This window comes from Pelobates fuscus, chromosome 13, assembly GCF_036172605.1.
Source record: "Pelobates fuscus isolate aPelFus1 chromosome 13, aPelFus1.pri, whole genome shotgun sequence".
Lineage (NCBI taxonomy): Eukaryota > Metazoa > Chordata > Amphibia > Anura > Pelobatidae > Pelobates > Pelobates fuscus.
In genome coordinates this window covers 110991354-111014834 of record NC_086329.1, presented here as the reverse complement: position 1 = coordinate 111014834, position 23481 = coordinate 110991354, and the positions used below count along the sequence as shown (strand labels likewise).

General features: G+C 41.1%; 1 protein-coding gene across 1 annotated transcript; it reads left to right on the top strand.

Annotated features, from left to right (window-relative positions):
* Positions 1 to 13548: 13548 nt before the first annotated feature.
* On the top strand, positions 13549 to 20962 carry LOC134582711 (vomeronasal type-2 receptor 26-like). The gene is made up of 3 exons (XM_063439354.1): positions 13549 to 13680; positions 18439 to 18562; positions 20052 to 20962. The coding sequence occupies exons 1-3, from the start codon at positions 13549 to 13551 to the stop codon at positions 20960 to 20962; spliced, it is 1167 nt and encodes a 388-aa protein (XP_063295424.1).
* Positions 20963 to 23481: the final 2519 nt, after the last annotated feature.

The following is a 23481-nucleotide window of genomic DNA, read 5'->3' as shown; positions in this document are numbered from 1 at the left end:
CTGAGTTTTTGTTTATCTACGGTTTGTTTCTGATTCCTGCTTTTCTGTGTTTCTCTCTTTTTGTCAAATGAAGGGCTATTCTGTTATGTTGACAGATTGCAATGTTTGATAAAATCTGAGCAAGTTGGAGCGATGTCAATGATAGCATGGGGTATTATTTGTTTTCTGATTTCAAATCGTACTTTTCTAGCGTGATGTAGGAATAGATTGTAAGCTCACCACTATCCCTTGTTTAATAAATATGCTCCTTGATTGATTGATTGATTGATATCTGTAAATCATTTTCTGTTCAGCCCAATTTACTGTATAGTGAATCACAGCACTTTCACTAGCCAACACACCCATTAAATCTTAAATTAAGAATTTCTCTTAAAAAGGCAAAAAATGCGTAATTAAAAATAAATGAATCAAAAACGGAAGAAAAACAGACATTCTAAGTGACTTATTCAGTAAAGCCGTTATGGTGGACAATCAAGGAAATGTAAACATTTTAGAACCCAAATTCCCAGCTCTATTCCATCGTACTTTCTATCCTAATACTTGGAATTACCTGCTCAGTTCCCTGTCATTATCACTTTAATAAATAGCAGTGCATTTTTGTTTTCGACTATCTGTATTTGGTGCAGAGATGTTTCCAGTCCCAGTTCCTACGCTGCTGTCTCTCTGTAATGAAAGCATACACACAGCAACTTTTTACTATCAAAAAAAGTTCGAATTTCATAAAACAGAATTATTATACACAGTGGATTATATATTAACTAATGAATTGTGGACAGAAAGATGTCAAAATGTTAGTTGTTTATTTTATTTTTTTGTTCAGTATTGTGTGATCTCACTCAAGCCTTTTTCAAATGGTATCTTAAGGCAGCACTTCACAAAATATTTCCTGTTTAAAATGTAATAAAAAAAAATATAAAAATGCAGAACTAACAAATTATAGTCAATGTTTAGAAAACTTGTGCTTGCCTTTCTGTGTATAAACTTATCCCCAGAGATCTCTATCAGAGAGTATTTGATTTGTTTATAAGTACAGTTCTCTTTGTTGTAATTAAAACCTTTTGCATGTTTTATAGTTTGATTAATATCTGTGTTTTTAGACGTTAACAGAAAAGAGAGTTTTCTATTTAATACAAGTAACATTCAATCGGGTCTTTGATGACATTCCTAAGGAAGAAGTTTCCTCGTACTGTCTTTGAACGATGGCTTGGTTGGATAAACTATTTCAATAAACGTGGCTTTTCTTGTCCCATAATGGCCACGCTGATTGTTATCTTGCTAACATTACCGGGTGGTGCGGGAGATGTCTCAATGGCCAGTTGTACCCTGAAAGATCAGAGTCCTGAAGGCTACGTACAAGAAGGCGACCTCGTGCTGGGAGTGATCGTGGAATTATTTACGTTATCTAGAGTCATATATGAATTTCAAGAAATACCCCGGCCGGTCATGTGCTATAGGTAAGTACTTTTCTCGTGGGATCAAATAACTGGATTAACAAGAAAAGCAAAAAAAAAAAAAATGATAGAAAATATATTTCTAATAAATAAATCAATGTATCTATATGATGTGAAAATTCTAGTATTTTATAATAATAGCATTGAGGAGTGAATTAAAGAAACATTTTTCTACTCTCTACTATAGTTAAAGATTTCAGAGGAATTTTGGCGAAGCTGCGAGATGCAGTATATATTTATTTCACTGTTACTATATATATATATATATATATATATATATACACAGTCAGGTCCATAAATATTGGGACATCGACACAATTCTAATATTTTTGGCTCTATACACGAACACATTGGGTTTGAAATGAAATGAACAAGATGTGCTTTATCTGCAGACTTTCAGCTTTAATTTGAGGGTATTTACATCCAAATCAGGTGAACGGTGTAGGAATTACAACAGTTTGTATATGTGCCTCCCACTTTTTGAGGGACCAAAAGTAATTGGACAGATTAACAGTCATAAATCAAACTTTCACTTTTTAATACATGGTTGCAAATCCTTTGCAGTCAATTACAGCCTGAAGTCTGGAACGCATAGACATCACCAGACGCTGGGTTTCATCCCTGGTGATGCTCTGCCAGGCCTCTACTGCAACTGTATTCAGTTCCTGCTTGTTCTTGGGATAATTTCCCTATCTATATGATGTGATATGATCACTGTTAATCTGTCCCATTACTTTTGGTCCCTTAAAAAGTGGGAGGCACACAAGCAAACTGTTGTAATTCCTACACCGTTCACCTGATTTGGTTGTAAATACCCTCAAATTAAATTTGTTTCATTTCAAATCCATTGTGTTGGTGTATAGAGCCAAAAAGATTCGAATTGTGTCGATGTCCCAATATTTATGGACCTGACTGTATATAAATGTATTTTTTTGTATTGTATATATATGTTATTGAACATACATTTTTAACCCCTTAGTGATGGAATTCTGTGTGTTTCTGTCTGACTGTTTTAGTACCATTGCTGTGCGTTTGTTTCATGGTAATTTTTTTGCCCATTCTGCGCATGTTTTATGGGCCAGAGAGAGCTTTCTACTGATACTCATTCTAAAATATATTTTCAATATTAGGGGTGAATATGTTAAATATGTTAAAAAGAATTGAACAAAAATATAGTGTAGTGGACCCCCTTGTAACTGCCGGTTACCTCAGCTAAAGCCTTCCTTCAGCCGTTCAGGAACCCTTACAACCAGCAGGCATCCATTTCTCCCCCAGTAACTGGACAAGACACAGCTCTGGAGGTTACAACACTGACTGACTTCATTTATTAAGTCACACAAGGTTTTACATGCACAGACCCCTACATGGGGTCTCCGACACAAACCCACAGTGGTTTCAATCCCAAGAAGCTGATGGGGGGAGGGGGATGGAAGATGGACACAGCAGCCCCTGCAACTTGAGCTGACAGTGCCTCTTTGTCCACGTCCTGCTGTGACAGGAAAAGGGAGAGGGAAGGGGGAGAGATACAGGCAGACCAAACATTCACAAAGGAAGGAAGAGGCACAGAGCAATTCATTTCACTTACTCTACTTTACTGAGCTGCTGCATGTACAGGCACAATACACGAAATGCATACCGATACATGGGGAAACACAGAATATAAAGGAAAAACACATGGACAAACAGTGGACATTGTACCTAGTGACGGTATAATAATTCTGCCATTTTCATCAGTTTTGCTTAGAATAATTTCTACCCGAAAATGTGGAGCAGCTTTAGAAAAATAACTCCAAATAGAAATATTTATTCCTGAATTTGGAATCCATCACATATGTAGGATTTGGCTCATTTTTGGACATTATAGTAATTTCACGAAATGAATCGCTCTTTTAAAGTTAAACATGTAAAAATTCCACAGGGACTGGAAAACCTAGGCCCCACCTTACCTTACAATGTTAAGCCATTTTCAAACAGTTAATTCTGAGTTAAATGGCACTATAGGCTCAAAGACCACTTCATCTTATTGGAGTGGTGTGGGTGCAGTGTCCCTGTTCCCTTAACCCTGCAATGTAAACGTGTTTTTGAGAAACTGCAATGTTTGCATTAAACGATCAAGGTTATGGCTGTCTATCAGACAATCACTAGAGGCACTCCCTTCACTTTCCTAGACAGGAATGATGGTGGATGTCCTCACGCTTTGCACGAGGAGATCCAGCATGTTCAGAATCCCCATAGAATCAATGCTTTTTTTTTAAACTGTTATTCACTCAATGACATATTTTTCTTATAGCATACAAACATTAACTGAAATCCTTGACATATGAGCGAGGCTTCCATCATAATTCTTGGTCCTGTTACAAGTCCACTGGCTGAAGCGTGGGCTCCCCGTCTGCAGCCCCGTGACTGGTGACGCCTCCGTATGAGGGATGACTCACCAGCCAGAGCCATAGCTCCTCCGCGACCAACAGCACTTCCAGCGCCTCTCCCACCTGCTGCAGAGCCCGCCATACCAGTGGTTCTCCCGTTCGCCAACGAAGTCCTGCATACACGGGCCGAATGGACAGCTGCATGCAACAACCTGGATTCATGGACTGAACCAATACTGGGATCCATATGATTAAGCTCGCGGCCAGAACAGTCCTCCAGTTCGCAGATTCCCTGTGTCCTTTTTCGCAGCCATCCCGTTCGCCAGAACCTGCATTCGCCCCTCCGCGGCCTGAACATTCGACACCTTACCCATTTGCCAATTTTAGACTTCACCTGTTCAGTCTGAACGTTCACCAACTCCTCAAATCACCTGTTCATGGCCCAAAAGTCCGCCAACCTCCTTAAGCTTCTGCTTATGGCCTAGCTATTCGTCACTTCCTGACAATGCCTGTTCGTGGTCCGAACGTGCCGGTCCTTCACAGCCCAAACATGCCCCCTCAGCCTCGTTCCCAGGAGTAAGCAGATGCAACCTCCGGAACTGCTGAGCTTCCCTCTGGCCTCTGCAGCATCTGGCCTTGCTGCCAGCGATGGGCTCACCCCCTTCCGCACTGAGGGTCCATCTCCAGGTCTCAATCATTGAGGTGGTCAGGTTCTCCGAGCAGGTTGTCCAGGCTTCACCCCGGCTGTCGCGGTGGACCCTGCAGCAGTAGACACGGATGGGACCAGGGTCTCTACTAACTGCTCCTGCAGATAGGCAACACCTCTCCTTTGGACTGCAGCACAAACACCAGCCAGCCACTTATCCATTAGCAGCACCTGAAAGACACAAGAACGAGACACCACACCACCTGCACAAACTAAGTGAGGATTAACTAAGATGACCCCTTAATCTAAAATGGCCACTATATATACTCCCATAACCCAAAAAAACCCCACTCCCACTTTCTACAGCCAAACTCAACACCATCCCCTCCTATGCCTGTCTCCTAGCCATGTCAAGGTCCATTCCACTTAGCTGCACTGCTCAGTGGTGTATCCTGGTTTTGTGCTGCCCTAGGCAGGACAAAACTCAGGCACCCCCACGCGCCACCCCCACCCAACCTTTCCCCCCGCCCCGCATTCTAAATACACACACACACATTCACTGACAGATACGCATACACTAGCTAACAGAAACACACACACACTAACAGACACACTCACACTCAGTAACAGACAAACACACTCACTAACAGACACACACTAACAGACACACACTCACTCTCTAGCAGACACAAACTAGCAGACATACACACACTCACTAACATACACACACACACTCACAGGCAAACACACACACTAACAGACACACGCACTAACAGACACACACAGTCAGACACACACACTCACTAACAGACACACACACTCACAGGCAAACACACTAACAGAAACACACTAACAGACACACACACTAACTAACAGACACACACTAACAGACACACACACACTAACAGACACACACACTAACACCCACACACACCCACATTAACACATTTTTTTAAATTTATTTAAACACCCCCCCCCCGCCTCCTTACATTTGGGAATGCTGGGGGGGTCTCTTCCTCCCTGGTGGTCCAGTGGCTGCTGGGCGAGCGGCACTGGCTTGTGGGCAGGTGGCTGGCGAGGGAGAACTTCCTCTGAGCTGTCTGCTCAGCTCCCTAGCGCGCCTCAGAGTGAGGCTGGGAACCGGAATATGACGTCATATTCCGACTCCCAGCCTCACTCTGTGGCGCGCGAGGGAGTTGAGCAGACAGCTCAGAGGAAGTGCTCCCTCGCCAGCCGCCCACCAGCGCCGCCCGACCGCCCAGCAGCCCAGCATGTCTGTTAGCCGCAAGGCTAACAAGACATTTGCCTTGGGCATTTGGGGGCGGCTTTTTTTGCCGCCCCCTGGAAAATGCCGCCCAAGGCAAATGCCTTGTTTGCCTCACGGCTAATACGCCCCTGGCACTGCTCCTTGGGCTACATTCCTCATACTGTACGCAGTCTTTGGATACCTTGTCAAAATAAGTAATATGTTCCAGGGAAATTGGAGAGAGGGACAGTAATATGTCACTGATAAAAGTTACAAAACTGCATTACTGGGCAGCATTAAAATCATAGATATAGTTAGGGATTGAAGTCTAAAGGACCCCAGTGTAAACTAATAGGGGCCTAAAAAAAAAAGTCCACCTAAAAATTAGTGAGTGGGTCCTCAGAAACAGAAACATTGGTGTACTTCAACTCCTTTAACCAAAACCTGTCTAAATCAACTGAGCCAGTGAATGTCCAACACTATAGACTTTGCAGACCCAATCATATGACATGGGACCTTCCCAACTGCATCTAGTCATCTACTACAGTAAAAGAAAATGCCATACCTACTGGGTCAAATTCAAATAAAAAGCAATTACTACATACACAGCCACCTATTCATAATTAAAAACAGAATGTTTTATTATGTAATAATCATACTCTTTACAATTAATAACTATATATATATATATATATATATATATATATGTATAGGGAGCTCCCGATATGAATTACTGAGTTGGGCCTGAGTGCTGTTCTAAACCCTCGGCTCTCTGTCAATGTACCCACTCTTCTCTTTATCATTTACTTTCATCAATGTACCTCTCTATTGTATTCTAATCTTCCATCCTTTTCTCTGTTACCCTACATATTATGTCCATGCATGGACTTTATATGTAATAACTTGTTTAAAAGTGGTTTACAATTCATTGTTTGTATATGTTATGTATACTGTTTCCTATTACTAAATATGTATAGTCCTGCAAAATGCTTAGAATTTAAACTTTAAACACTCCGCTGCCAATATGCAAATTAATAAAATAAATAAATACATAAATAGCACTGTTATATCACAAATAAAAAACATGCATGCATTTAATTATACATTTTTCACTGAGAGTGTGTCTAAAAACAGCTGTAGATCTTTTGTATACAGCCTTTGCAACCCCTCCCCTTCTAGCCCCGCCCAGACTTTCTTTGACTGTCCAATCACCGACTTCCCAATGCAGCTCAATGAGAAGTATTTGCAAGGCACGTGCTCTGGGCAATTGCTGCTTCTTGAGTTTAGCTTCACTGAACTAATCAAACCAGGAAGTAACAGAACCATCTGACAGGCAGGTTAACTAACCAGATTAATGTTTAACAGAGAGTATTTGTAGTGAAATCTGCAATTTTTGTAAAATGAAAACAGAGGACACACTCTTCAAACAAGCTAACATGATTTTGAGGTTCAATGTGTCCCTTTTAATTTAAGTAATGAGATATACAAAGATTCAAATCTTACATCTAAGTGGGGCTAACACTGTTTTTATTTATAGTCCATCTCTCAAGTATTACCGTCACTACTTGGCCGTGGTTTTTGCCATTGAAGAGATCAATCAGGATCCTGGTATTTTGCCAAATATCTCCTTGGGTTTTCAGATGTATGATTCCTGCTCCAGTGAGAGACGAGCCCTGGCCAACACAATGAGTATATTAACCAGGAGGTCATCATCAGTCCCCAACTATAACTGCAATGAGAAGAATGTCCTTGTTGGTTTTGTGGGACATTTATTATCCTCATTAACATATGTAATATATGAAGTGGCAAGTATTTATGCTTTCCCACAGGTAAGATAAAGGGATGAATGTTTTTTTTTTTGTAAGGTGTAATCAGGCCATATTGTGCTTTTAGAAGATAAAAGCTAGAGCAGAGATTCACCATGACATTATATAAACTCAGAAAATACAAATATATTAAGAATATTATTTTATTAAAAAGATAACATTTAATGTAACTGAACTTTAGATCCAGACCTGCTCAGCTATGTCATATGTCCCTTCTCCTTCAGCACCAGAGACCATCACAGCACTTCTGCCATGGTTTCAGTAGGTATCATACGCTCTGCCAGTCCAAGTCCAAGACTGATATTGTCTCCCCTTCCCTCTATTTCTACTGGGCAAATGTTGGCCCATTGTAGCGGGACATCATAACCCGGCTGGTTATCCCCCGCTATTAATAATTGCCCAAACCCATTTCCCCCAGTAACTGGACAACACACAGTTCCAGGGTACAACCTTTTACAATCTTTATTGAGAACAGGCTTCTTTTATGCACAGACCCCCACAGGGGGTCTCCATCCAACACAACACAACCCCAGGAAGGGGGCGGTGGGGTTACAGATAACAACCGGGGCGCAGGGACACACATGAGAACACATTACATACAGGGGGATGAACTTTGGGGCTTGGCGCCCTTGGAAAGAGAGGAGTTACAGAGTGGAAACCTCTCTCGCTAAACAGCCCCAGGTCCTATCTGGGATCCTTGCAAAAAGCAGGGTGATCAGATGTACAGGGCCCAAGATATCAGCATCCAAGGTCCGGGGCTCGAGGCTCAGTACATCCTTGAAATTAGTTCCATGGTGTTGCTTGGTTTAGTCCGGCGAATTCAAACTTTGCACCCAAACCAAGCAACAACCAATCAGCTAGAAGGGCGCAAACCAAATCGTGCCATTTAGCTCCTGGGGGTGAAGGAGTTTCGCCGTCCAATCCAAAGAAAGGACGTATAACTCTGTTGCTCCAATCAGTGCTCTGAGAGGAGTGGGGTTTTGCCGCCCAATCAGGAGAAAGGGCGCAAAACCCCATTTGAATGTGAGCGGGCGCTCCTGCTCTGATTGGTTGCCGGCACCCTGCATTGACCAATCAGCGCTCACTCATGCCGACCAACCAGGAGAATGGCGTGAACCCAGTTTGAATGGGCTCAGACTCGGCACAGAGTATTTTAATAGCCGAGCTCTGTTATACACTCAGACACACCAACACCTAGTGTTTCCCAGCCTCACTGATGAGCTCCATGCAAATAGGGACACTTTGGAGGTATGCAATAAGAGCATCTATAATCTCTGGAAAGAATGTTAGGTCTCAAGCTCATCCACAAGCTTTCTGCAAGGTGATCATCTGTTCCTATTTACACAAATAAGTTACAAAAGGATATGGGAAAAGAAAAGCAAAGTTTATTGTCAAATGTAATATATTATACTTAAAGGGAGAGTTTGGATTGCACTTGAACAATGTAGTTAAACTACAAAACATACATTAATTTCTTTGTTTAAATCATTTTCCAGGTCCATGAACTTCTACTTTTTATTAGTTATTAGCAAATATTATTATTTATATTAAGTTGTTAGCAGATATTACAATGGGAGACTGCACATTATATAGTGTGTATGTATAATGTGAGGGGTATGTGGCAAACGTGCCTATGCCACAAGCTCCTGGAGGAGCCTGCTAGCTAGCCTCCTGCCCAAGGACTACAGGGCATATCCAAAGACCCTTTTTGGGCGTTAAACCTCCCCAAGCACCATTAGCAGCTTTCCCTGGGTGCTCCTGGTTCGGCACTTTCCCCCTATATTCTAATGGAACTGAACACTTGCTCCCTGTTGGCCGTTCGCATGAAGAAATCCACAAATTGTACTCAACGGCACTTAGGAACTTACATGGAACTAAATTCAGCATGAGGACTTTGTGGTTTCCCGGTCACCTCAGCTGGACCTCACCTCAGCTGGCCACGAATGTAATGGAACTGTTGGCATGAGGTGACCGTGTGGCTCCCAGACAACTTGGTCCGGGGTTTTTAACCACTTTGCAAGCCGCAAAGGAGAGCATTTTTTGGAGGAAAGGTGCTTGAGACTAAGGGGCAAAAACTCTACCTAACAGCCAGCCAGAGCATCCTATATTTCGGATGCAGTAGCTCCTGAAAGTTGACCGGCAAAAGCACCAAATGCCCACAGTGGCATTTCCCCTACACTGCACGGATCTGAGCGCTATTTTGAGAACTTGGGCACTCAGATCAGGGCTATTTAAAGATGTATTATTTGTGGGGTTATTTTATATTTTTATGTCTTGGTGTATTTTTATGTTTTATATTTTAATGTTTGCCTCTCTGTTCCTGGGAGATAATTAGCTTACCTTACCATGCAATTATCTCCCAGGCACAGAGATTAATGGGAAGGGCATATCTTGCATTGAATGGAGACTCCGTGCTGAGGGCTGTGTATAAAAGCAGGCAACTCAGCCATAATAAATCAGTTCCTTTACACCCTTCACTCAGTCTCGACTAGTGTTTTTTTGTGTACCAGCTATACAGCTATACTCTCTGCAGGAGAGCTTTAATCACTAGAAGCTGGATCCAGGACCCTGTTCCAGCGTGGGAAGTGATGTAGAGACCCCAGCCAAGCTGCAGCAGCTAGGGGTTGAAGTGCTGATGGTGTCCCGGCGATAGCTAGAAAGCGTGTTTGCCGGAGGTACCTAGTCGGGGTACCAGGTGGTCCATCAAGGGGTATATACAGGGTATCTTCAAACTAATCCAGATCTTAATCCTTTAATTACTCCTGAAAGAGAACTAAAACAGCCTCAAGGCCCGTGGAAACAATGAAAAATCTATGTTGCTTTCCTACATTTAAAATGCCTGGGGTAGATATGAAATATTTAGATATTTCAATGAAAAAAAATGTTAAAACACCAATTTTAATCATCATCAAAAAGTTAGTTATAGGATTTTATGTAAGAAAGGTTTGTGATAGTTTTTACTGTGGTCGATATATGACGGGTCATAGGGAGGCATAGGTCATTTAAAATGATTCCAGGTGTGATGATATGATATACAAATGACTGAATATCTAAAGAATGTCTTCCTTTGCAGATCAGCTATGGGGCTCAGGATCCGGCATTTAATGACCGACAACAGTTTCCAACATTCTATAGAACCGTTACTACTGAGAACTCTCGCTACAAAGCTATTATACAGGTTCTTCAAAAGTTCTCTTGGACTTGGGTGGGAATTGTTTACTCAGTAGATAAAAGTAATAAGAAAGCCGGTGAGGAGCTTAGAAATGAAATTATCAGAAGTGGAGCCTGCGTGGAATTTCTTGTTGCTTTTAAAGTAAAATCAAAACATTTTGAAGATCTGAAAAATACATTTAGGAATTCCACTGCCCATGTCATTATAATTTACTGTGATACAATATCTTTACTTTATTTTTCCTTATTTTTTCTTGGGGACAATGGCTATAATAAAAACTTTTTGCTTGCATCAACCCTAGATATTTCTACAGAGAAAATGACTGCTTTGAATTTCCTCCCACTGAATGGGTCACTGTTTTTTTTGGGCCACCAAGGAGATATCCCAGGTTTGAAGGAATTCCTGTACAGTGCGAGTCCCTTAAAATACCCAAATGATCGCTACACGTGTGTGTTATGGCATATTCTATTCAGATGTGTGAATATCTTTGACTATGTTGCAGATTCGAATCTGCCTATATGTACAATCAATGACACAATGAAAACATTTGATTCTTCCGTTTTTGACGTTAACACGTTCCGATTTACATATAATATGTACGTTGCCATCTACACCTTTGCACATGCGCTTCATGATATGTTTTACGATGAATCTGATGAACGTATCCAAGAATTAGAGTCGGATGTGACATTTAGCCCCTGGAAGGTAAAATATTAATTTTACAACAGTGAAAAAAATATAAAAGTGACAATGTGACACATTTTCAATTAAGTAAATAGCTTACTTATCAAATTATCACATTTCTTTTCTCCAGGTTTCCATTTGATCTTATTTATAAATTGTATAGAAATGTTTTATGAAAATTAGCCAAAAAACAAGAGTTTGTGAGAAAATGGAGAACAGACAACAGCTCAATTAGCGTGTTGCTTGTCGTATCCCAATTCCATTCTCAAACAGGTTATAGCTCATTTGTTCCATTATAGAGAGAACCTTAGTCTTTCGCATATCAAACTGATCCCACCCTCAAGGGCAGTCTGAATCCAAAATGCTGGCAGGGCCCCCTGTGCATTAGAGGCACAGGAAGCCCACTGAGGTGTAGCAGAAATCCTCTAAAACAAAGTGAGCAAATAGCCCTTGCCTGCATTAATCTTATGACTTAATAATGGAAGAGAAATAAGCAGTTCAGAAATAAATATTTATTTGTTGAGCTTCCAACTGATGAAAAATGTAAGGAAAGTATCCAAGCACTGGATTAACGTTGCATGAATCCAAATGTTCTGATACAGAAAGCATCCTGTGTGTCCTCTCCAGAATATAAATATAATGCAACTCTGAATAGTTTACAATACAAAGGCCTGGATATCCCAGTAGCCAGTCAAATGTGAAAAAATCGAAATAGGATAAATAAAGCCTATCAAAAATGCGTAGTAAAAAAACATATATATTAAAGGAAGATATGTAATGAGTATATTGAACCACTTGGTGGTCTCTAAATTCTCAGATAGAAATCTTAAAACTCTGAATGGTTATCCACACCGATTATTTTATGGCACCATATGATCAGTAATGAAAGGTTTCTTGCTACTAGATATTCAATGTGTGATATATTAACCCCCCTCAGAAAAAAAAAAACCAAAAAACAGAAGGCAACAGCTTTATACATAGAAAAAGTTGCCATCATAAAAACTGGCTAGAGTCTATACCCAAAAGCCAGCTGGTCCATGTTCGAAGGAACTGCTCAAATGATTCCGATTATCAACAACAGGCGAAACAGTTGTGTGATAAACTCATATAAAAAATATGAGAAGAAAACATTGGAGAGAGAAGCCCCCAAAAAATAAAAAAAATACATAGAACAGATTAAATAAATAAGCAAAACAACAAAAAACAAGGAAATATGCTTTCATAACTCAGTATAATGTAGAACATCGAAAAATAAGGACCATCTTGAATAATCACTGGAAAATACTATTAAGAGATCCAGTGTTGGGCAAGGTTCTCCCAGCGAAAGCACCTGTAATTTTTAGAAAGGCAAAACATTTAAAAGGATTTTGGCACCAAGTGATGCACTTAAACATACACAAAAAAAGCACTTTGAGGAAAGGAAACAAAGGTTTTAATTCCTGCAATAAGTGCAGTTCCTGCATGCAGAACACAAAGGTTCTGAAAGGTAAAACAATTTCAAAGCCCAATAACAAAAAATCATTTTTTTATAGAGTCCAACATCAATTGTGAAACCAAACATTTAATGTATCTGCTCCATTGTCCATGCAGTAAACAGTGTGCGGGCAGAACCTGTAGAAAATTAAAATTAAAGGAACGCATTTTAGAACATCAAAATAATATCAGAAAATCTTTCAAAAAACACATAGTCCCCATTCATTTTTAATGACAAGCTTGGTGTTTATGTTCTATCAAACCTGCGTCTTATCTGCACTCATGTCGCTTTAACCCCCGTATCACAACTCAACTTTGAATTCTATGTGTCGTCTGGCTCAGAAATGCTTCAGACTTGAGAAAGGGAGGTTCTCCCGAAAGCTTGTCATTAAAAAATTCTGATACACATTTTATCTGTTTTTGACATCTACATCACTGGACTAATACGGCTACAATCTCTACAATCTATATATATTCTCAGAAAGGACTTGTGGCTGTATGCAATAGTGATACTAGGCACAATCTCTGTTTTTAGTTCTTGGTCAAATGGCAATTTTTAACTAATGTTTATCACTTTTTTAATTACAGTTAAACAACTATTTGAGGAATGTCCACTTCAAGACTCCAGCAGGAAAAGAAATATTTGTGAATGAAGATGGAGAAACTCCTGGGCACATTGACATCATGAATTGGAATGTTTACTCTGATGGGACAGTTCTTCTAAGAAAGGTTGGAGAGTGTGATTCTGCATCAAATCATGAAACACAACTCTCTATTGACGTGGAGAACATAGTGTGGAGAACGCCACTTAATAAAGTATGTTGGAGTTACATAAAATCAGATATGTTTAATTCCAGGTTTTATATCCATCTATCACGGCTACATAAACCCCAACAGGTAATGTGTAGTCCTAGAGAAAACACAAAATTTATTACTGAACCTAAGTATGTTAGGGCTTAATGTAAAACAAGAAAGAATAGTTAGAGAATAGCCAAAATATATAAGGATGCCAGAAATCAGGAGAGCGATACAGTAATAGCCGGGCCAAGATACCAGAAAGTAGAGAATTCAAGGTACAAGCCTGTGATGGAGCTTCATTACCAAGTGCCTCCGCCAAGTCCGCTTCCTCGTAGTTTTCAGGGAACCTTGAGCACTTTAGACTCAGTTGCCGAGGCTTGACTAGGATCCCTGAGCGCCTTTTCCACCCTTGACCAGTCTACTAGGATTATAGCCGTGGACACCCTTTTCATCAGAAGAGCGATGTTTAGAGCTCATTTGCCAAACACCAGACGACACTTGGTGAAGGTTAAACAACAACTAACTTTAATAGACATAGCACACATATTTATGCCCCCAACAACCTAATTTACATATAATAAGGTGAATAGAGCACTATAGTACAGGGAAGAGTGGGGTCAGACAATAGAAAGGGCTGCAAACCAATTGGGAGATTGAGGAGGGACAAAGCAGCTAGTTTAGACAGGTCTGGCAGTGTCCCTGGGACAATGGGACAATGTCCTGCTAGGGAAACAATAGGACAGGAAAAAGGGGGAGAGGAATAGACAATGAATCCATTCAACATACCCTACACCAATAATGGGCACAGGGTGTCAAAACACAAGAGGAATCTGGGGACCCACAAATAATGGGTCACAAAATTGAGTCAGGAAACCAGAGAACAGAATTGTCAAAATATAACCAGAACAACAATAGGGCAAGAACAAAGCAAAAGGCACACTAATTATATGGGAGCATCTTTTGCTTTAAGCCCTGCACCAAAACATTCGGAGACATCAACGTAATGACATTAACGCGCATTCGTTGCTCCATGAGAAGGGGCGTGATTTCAGCATTCGGCATGGGAAAGGAGTTGGTGTCGGGTGCCGTACCACGTGGGCACAATGGAGGGAGGTTAGAGATTGTGACACCATCATGCTCACACTAACAATTTGAAAAAAGGCAAATTCTTTATTGAGCTATCAGACTATGTCTGATGTTCAAGAAACTAGGCAAGGAACATGGAAAGAAATGAGAATACAATAATTGTGGCAAAATAATAAATACACAAATAAAGCAATAACCCTGATTGGAGCCTTCTTAATTCATGACAGTCCATGCCATCATAAAGTGGAGGTCTTTAACTCTCATTGACGGTATAGACCACTGTGCATTCATTGTACATTAAATACCTGAGGGACTGATCTGTCAGCTGGAGTCACAATTAGTGGCCCCAGACTGACAGATAAGCTATGTTCAAAGAGTTAGTTTATGGGCAGAATGAGGGTTGGAAGTATGGGATGAGACAAAGGAGTGAGTTTATGGGCATGGTGAGGGTTGGAAGTATGGGATGAGAGAAAGGAGTGAGTTTATGGGCATGGTGAAGGTTGGAAGTATGGGATGAGACAAGGGAGTGAGTTTATGGGCATGATGAAGGTTGGAAGTATGGGATGAGACAAAGGAGTGAGTTTATGGGCATGGTGAAGGTTGGAAGTATGGGATGAGAGAAAGGAGTGAGTTTATGGGCATGGTGAAGGTTGGAAGTATGGGATGAGATAAAGGAGTGAGTTTATGGGCATGGTGAAGGTTGGAAGTATGGGATGAGATAAAGGAGTGAGTTAATGGGCAGGATGAGGGTTGGAAGTATGAAATGAGACAAAGGAGTGAGTTTATGGGCATGGTGAAGGTTGGAAGTATGGGATGAGATAAAGGAGTGAGTTTATGGGCAGCATGAGGGTTGGAAGTATGGGATGAGATAAAGGAGTGAGTTTATTGGCAGGATGAGTGTTGGAAGTATGGGATGAGACAACGGAGTGAGTTTATGGGCAGGATGAGTGTTGGAAGTATGGGATGAGACAAAGGAGGGAGTTTATGGGCAGGATTAGGAGTTGGACTGTAGGTAGGATTATTAGTAGAATTATGAGTAGGATAATGGATACATTTATGGGTCTAGTTAAGGCTTGGATTATGGCCAGGATTATCGGTGGGATTATGGTTTGGATTATGGATAAGATTAAGGATTTGAGTGGGGTTGTATTATGGGTAGGATTATAGGTTGTATTATGGGTTGGAATACATATTAAAGGAAGACAAGTGAGGTATCATTGTACTCAAGAACAGTAGCAGAAAATAAATATGGGATGTGTGAATTTCCCCAAAATAAAACATATGTAAGAAAACAAAATATTTTGACTGAGCTTCATGATAAAATTATTAAATTAAAAGTGTTAAAATGCTCTTAGTTACATAGGATGGAAGATGTACCATCTACAAATAAAAACTTTTATGTAGCAGCTCAGGATTCTGTAACTATTATAACTATTGTAATCTCAGCATGCAATATATAGCAACATTTTTACTTAAAACCCATAATTAACTCAACATTTGCTCTTAAAAAAGAATTAAAATCCTAGACATATTGGGCATTTTTACAATTAGGACTCATCAATTAATCTATTTTGAGTTAGTTTTCTTTAGTTTCACTTTTAAAAATGTTCTATGTTTACATGTAAGATATCGAAATAAAGCCTTATTTCTCCCTTAAAACAATTCTGGTGCTTGTAACGAATGCCCTATTCGTGTATTACAATGTATTACTGGTTTGCACTTTCTGTTACAATATCCTGCACCTATACCCCATATAAATGTTTAAACGAACAAACTATACCCAATTTGTTCGTTTACCGAACAGTTTGTTGAACGTTAGACCACCCAAGCCAGTCGTGTTCCACCAATTTACTCATTTGACTCTATGCCAAACCACAACCCCAATGTTCTGAGTGGTTTACTGGGTGGACGTCAATTCGTATGCACAAACACATGGCAGCGGTCATCTTGTTTTGTTGAACACGTCCAACAGGATATTTTTGGACACTCGATCTCCTGAACACCGCTGAGACTTCCAGGACCACTTAGATTCGTTATAATCCATCTGAAGAAGGTGGCATTTGGTAGGAATTATATACGAATGAAGTGGTACACAACCATGAAATGAATGAACGATTATGTAAACTGTTGTTTGACATTTTGTTAATGCACAAAAGAGACCGGCCGCACCAGCTGAATGCATGGAACTATTTTGGGCAGGTGCCTCGTATGCAGTCGGGCAGAAATCTATCTCCCAAACCCCTGAACCAATTCGTATGATTCTTTAATATGTTGTTCCCCTAACTATGGACTATCAGAAAATATATGTTTTATGGGGTTTGGATATGGTTTCAGGGTATTTCTGAAAATGTGCAAACATTTTTATTTTTTTGTTTGAAGATAATTGATACAGTTGATACAGTAATTAACTCAATTATCTCCTTAGCAGAGTGAAGGAATTTTGTGTAATGAATGGGAGTGTTTTATTATGTGACTTAATGTTTATTGGCTGTTCACTGTATTTTCCTGTGCCCAACAAGGTCCACCTGGGTAGTAACCTTGTTGGGAAAGTTGCATAAAAGGAAAGCTAAAAACTAAGGAAAACTAAAAAGAACTAACTAAATCTGTCAGCACTGAAGTTGCTGTCTAGGGGATAATGGAGTGCGCTGGATTTTCTTTTATTTTTATAAATTGGCTCCCAGCAGCCCCCTATTTATGCATATTCAGTTGAGTGCAGCCAGCCCCCTGTTTTCTCGCCTAAGCGGCCTTGGTCACAAACGTGTTGCACATCAAAAGGGCCTTAGACTTTTAGGGATTGAAGAATGTGATTGTGAGAAGAAACCCAAATGACCAACAAGTCTTTTTACTGTAGCACCAATTGTTTTTCATATTTGAAATGATAGAAAACATTATATATATAGGACACATTTTATGAAGAAAAAAATCCCAGAGTAAATCTATGCTGTATACAAAGTCCAAAGCCCTTCCTGTCCATTACCCACTTTGTAGCTTAATTGGCAAGTACTATAATGTACACGGTGGACCAAAATTCCGAGTAGGATATGACCGGTAAATAGATTATTTGTTGGTAGTTTATACTTTTGTTGCAGGTACATTTCATAACTGAGTCTTGGGAGCTTCATCCTGGGTAATTTCATGAAGGAACAACGAATAAGATTTTTTTCATCATCTCATCATGTCTGACAAAGCTCATTTTCATTTAAATTACTTAATAAGCAAAACTGTTGTTTCTGGGGTACAGAAAATCCACGGGTAAATCATCAGCGACAATTGTGTAACCGCGGCTGGTTCCACTATTTACCACTATAACGTCTTAAATCATAGAACTTAGTAGGGCTAACCATACAGATATCTTAGCCATAATTGTATATAGTTAGTGTAAGAGATCCTCTATTTAACATTTATAAATAATTGAGAATACAATATAAAATAAGGATTGTCTTGGAAGCAATAAAGTTTTGTCTTTTAGATATTTATTATATAAAAATGTAAATATAGACATATAAAATCCATTACAATAATTTATAGCAGAGTTTATAAGATTAAAATAAATGCTTGCAAATTTTAATAATAGATTAACATGATCTATATTGCAGTTTATAAAGCAGCAATTGTACTTGTAGGCGTATACCTTATTGTCTTTTTATAATGTGTTTTATATGTACATTGATTAGTCTTTATATATTGCAGATCCCATCCTCAGTGTGTACCAAACCATGTCCTCTAGGATACAGAAAAGCTGTTAAAAAAGGGAATTCCCATTGCTGCTATAAATGTGTGCCGTGTTCAGAAGGACACATCTCCAACACGTCAGGTAATCATGACTAACGTGTAGAACAGAATGCATGGAGAGGATGGTGTGTGCGCTGGGTATAATCTGTATCAAGAAATATCGCAATACACTTAGAATGAATACTGTGCGTGGATGTTTGTGTGTGATTTCATTCTAACTGTATTTTGAATTCAATATATAGATAGATGGATAGATTGAGATAGATAGATAGACAGACAGATAGACAGATAGACAGATAGATAGATAGATAGACAGATAGATAGATAGATAGACAGATAGATAGATAGACAGACAGATAGATAGATAGATAGATAGATAGATTGAGATAGATAGATAGACAGACAGATAGACAGATAGATAGACAGACAGATAGATAGATAGACAGACAGATAGATAGACAGACAGACAGATAGATAGATAGATAGATAGATAGATAGATTGAGATAGATAGATAGACAGACAGATAGACAGATAGATAGATAGACAGAGATAGATAGACAGACAGATATATAGATTGATATATATGTATGTATATATATATATATATATATATATATATATATATATATATATATATGGATAGATAGATAGACAGATAGATATAGATAGACAGACAGACAGATAGATAGATAGATACAAAGATAGATAGTAAACCTACGAGAAGGACTCGTAAATAGCCTGTGGATTAAGCTGAATCCTTTATTGACATAACTTATAGAAATGTATACACCGGTCTCTACTCCAGCTAATCAAACAAGGTCATTGTGTTTATTTAAAGGGAAACTCCAGTGCCAGGAAAACAATCTGTTTTCCTGGCACTGCAGGTCCGCTCTTCCCACACCCCCCAATCCCCAGTTGCTGAAGGGGTGAAAACCCCTTCAGTCACTTACCTGAGGCAGCGACATGTCCCATGTCGCTGCCTGCTCCTCCTTCTGCCTCCGTCGGCCGGTGTGCGAGACTGATCCCGCCCACCGGCCGAGGAAACCTAATGCGCTCCCCATAGGAAAGCATTGAAAATTAATTTCAATGCTTCCCTATGGGGAAATGAGCGACGCTGGAGGTCCTCACACAGCGTGAGGACGTCCAGCGACGCTCTAGCACAGGTTTTCTGTGCTATGGAGCAGGAAGTTCCCTCTAGTGGCTGTCTAGTAGACAGCCACTAGAGGTGGAGTTAACCCTGCAAGGTAATTATTGCAGTTTATTAAAAACTGCAATAATTACAGTTGCAGGGTTAAGAGTAGTGGGAGTTGGCACCCAGACCACTCCAATGAGCAGAAGTGGTCTGGGTGCCTGGAGTGTCCCTTTAATGGATTTGCCTTTCTTCAGGCCCATTTACCTTATTGGTTTAGACTCACATTCACACCAGATCAGAATGCTCATACTCGATCATGCCTGCTTCCAAATCCAGTAGGCAATAAGTTGAAATGTGAACAACTATTTACTACTTTAAACATGTTTTTTAAATGTCTATTTTTGTCATACTCTTTTCTCTATATTTATTTCATGTTAGACATGGAGAACTGCTTACCTTGCCCAGAAGATCAGTGGTCCAATGATAAAAGAGATCAATGCATCATGCGAGCAATTGACTTCCTATCTTTTGACGAACCACTTGGATTCAGTTTATTAATAATAGTGATTATTTTATCTGCCATCACACTGTTAGTTCTGGGAACTTTTATCAAGTTCAGAGACAGTCCTATAGTAAGAGCCAACAATCGAGATCTCAGCTATACTCTCCTCCTGTTTCTCTTACTATCATTCTTCTGTAGCTTGCTCTTCATTGGACGACCCATGAAGGTGACCTGCTTGATAAGAAATGTTGCCTTTGGAGTAATCTTTACCATAAGTGTTTCTTCTCTCCTGGGAAAAACAATGACTGTTGTTATTGCCTTTAATGCTATAAACCCTGGAAGTATATTGAGACTATGGGTTGGACCCAGAGTCCCAATTTACATTGTATTACTCTGCTCACTAGGAGAGGTTGTTATATGTATTACGTGGCTCCTGTATTCCCCACCATTTCCTGATTCTGACACTAAATCCCAACCATCAGTGATCACCTTGCAGTGTAATGAAGGATCTGCTCTTGCCTTGTATTTTGTAGTTGGGTATATTGCCTTATTAGCTTTTGTGAGCTTCTTTGTAGCATATCTTGCCCGCAGATTACCAGACATTTATAACGAGGCTCAGTATATCACCTTCAGTATGCTTGTTTTCGTTAGTGTCTGGATCTCCTTTATTCCAACATATCTGAGCACCAAAGGAAAATATCTGGTGGCTGTCGAGATATTTGCCATATTAGCTTCCAGCTCTGCATTTCTAGGTTTCATATTTTTACCAAAATGCTACGTCATTTTCTTCAGACCTCATAAGAACACCAGAAATATGAATGTAATAACCAAATGTAACAAAATATAGAAAATGTGTTCATTTTTTTTTTTGTGAATTAAATTTTATTCAGATTTTCAAGAATAAATTTGCAAATAACAATAAAGGTAAACGTCTCAAGTGTGGTTCAGTGAAACACGCAGGTTTCCAACAACTGGCAGATACAGGTAATAAGGCACATTGTTAGCGATTCTGAGGTGTCGGTAAAGTAATGCAGAGAAACGCGCAGGTTTCCAGGTCGGAACATGTGTAGTTGAGCATTTAATGGCATACCTGTGGTCTGCTGTATCCTGGTCCGGCTGCGCGGCCCGCAAGTCCACCCGGGAAGGGGGGGGGGGGGGAGGGGGGGAGAGGGGGGGGGGGGATAAAAAATGGGGAAATGGGGGGGGGGGATCCCTCAGCGTTTGAGAAAGTGTCCTCCCTTCCCTTTAGGTTTATGTGGTCCTTCGTCTCTGTCAGGGTCAGAATTGTCGAGTTAACGTCTGTCAGTGGTAGCTTTATGTATGACGTGCGCTGTCTTGTCGGTCCTTCCTTGTCACCCCTACCCATCGTCTCGGGTCATGTCCCTTCTGATGTCTACTCAGTCTGTGATAAGCGTCTGGAAGTCAGGTTTCGTCGTGGTCAGTATCCAGTGTGTCCAGGTCGTCATATACGACTGTTCCCTCCCCTCTGCGTGTGAGGTGAGTTCCTCTAGTGCCCTTAGCTCTTCCATGCGCTTAAACCAGGTCGACACAGGTGGTGGGGTCTTTTGTTTCCAGTATAAGGGAATGAGACTCTTGGCTGTATTTAAGATCCTGATCGTTAGGGATTTTTTGTAAGCTGAGCTACGGGTGGTGGTGTGGTGCAGGAGAAAGGCTGCTGGGTCTAATTGGGGGGGCGTATCAGAAAATTTGGTGATGATCGTGTGGATCGCTGCCCAGTAGGGTCGTATCAGGGGGCACGTCCACCAGATATGGAAGAGAGTGCCTAGGGCTTTCTCACATCTCCAACAGGTGTTGGTGGCGGTTGGGTCGTCGGAGTGGGTGGCCAGTGGCGTGCGGTACCAGCGAGACAGTACCTTATAGGCCGTTTCTTGTATGCCGCTGGATGTTGAACAGTGAAGGGACAAGGTACAGATCTTTTCCCATTGGGCTGGCGAGAGTGTAATTCCCAGGTCGGTTTCCCATTTACTCATGAAGCTCGTGGGGGAAGTCTCTTTGCGTCCATGAGGAGGCTGTAGAGTGTGGACAGTCCCCTGGCCAGTGGGTTTGGGTCATGGCAGAGCCTTTCAAAGTCTGTGAGCGGCCTGTGGGCGTGGATGTCTTTGGTGACTATTAGTAGGTAAGCGGATAGTTGTTTGTATCTAAACTGCAGCATGAACGTTGGTCTCCCCCCGGGCAGCAGGGACTCAAGAGTCCGTGTCGTGCCATTGGTGGTAGCGTGGCAGAGTCTGGGTAGTGAGTTTCCTAACAGTTGTTGGAACGGGCCTGCGTCTAGTCCAGGTGGGAAGGCGTCATTATGCGTCAGGGGTAAGAGTGGTGAGATGGGCGTGGTGAAGGAGGAGGGTGTCCCCACTTTGTGCCAGACCATTAAGGTTGCTCTAATTAGCGGGTGTGGATTAGCCAGCTGTCTGCCCTGGCGGTGATCTAGCCACGGTAGGAGCCCTATTGGTCTGGATATTTGGTCTGACTCTATTTCCTTCCATAGCTTGTGGACCTCCGATTTGGACCATTCCATCACCCTCTGGAGATGGGTTGCCTTGTAATAAACCTGGAAGTCTGGGAGGGCCAGGCCGCCCTTCCGTTTTGGTAATGTGAGAGTGTCGTGTTTGACCCGTGCCCGTAGGTTGTGCCATGTGAATCTGAGTGCCATGGAGCGCAGTGTTGAGAAGTACGCCTCAGGTATGTGAATTGGCAGTGTCTGGAACAAGTAGAGCAGCCTGGGCAGGATGTTCATTTTCAACACTCCAATGCGTCCAAACCAGGAAAGGCGAACTTTAGTCCATTCCTCCAGGTCTCTACGTATTGTGGTTAGGAGGGGTTGGAAATTAGCGGTGTATATTTGTGACAGGTCTCTTGGTATGGAGGTGCCTAAGTATCTTATAGTAGTGTCAGACCATTGGAATGGGAGCGTGTGCTTCAGGGCTGCAACTCTATTGGGTGGGATCGAGACATTCAGAACCGAAGATTTGGCGAGGTTAACTTTGAAATTCGATAATTGGCCGTAGAGCTGGAACTCTGCCATAATTGCTGGCATTGATGTTTCAGGCTGAGTGACATAAAACAGCAGATCATCTGCAAAGGCAGCCACTACGTGTCTCGTCTGCCCTATCTGTATCCCTTTTATGGCTTGGTTGTCCCGGACAGAGTTAAGAAAGGGCTCCAGTGCCAGTACAAACAGCAATGGGGACAAGGGGCATCCCTGTCTTGTGCCGTTCCGGATGGGGAACGGGTTCGTGAACAGTCCGTTCACGCATACCCTTGCTGTGGGTTTGGAGTATAGCGCTCGTATCCAGTTCATCATGTGCGGGCCCAGACCTATCCCTTCTAATACCGCCAGCATGTAGCCCC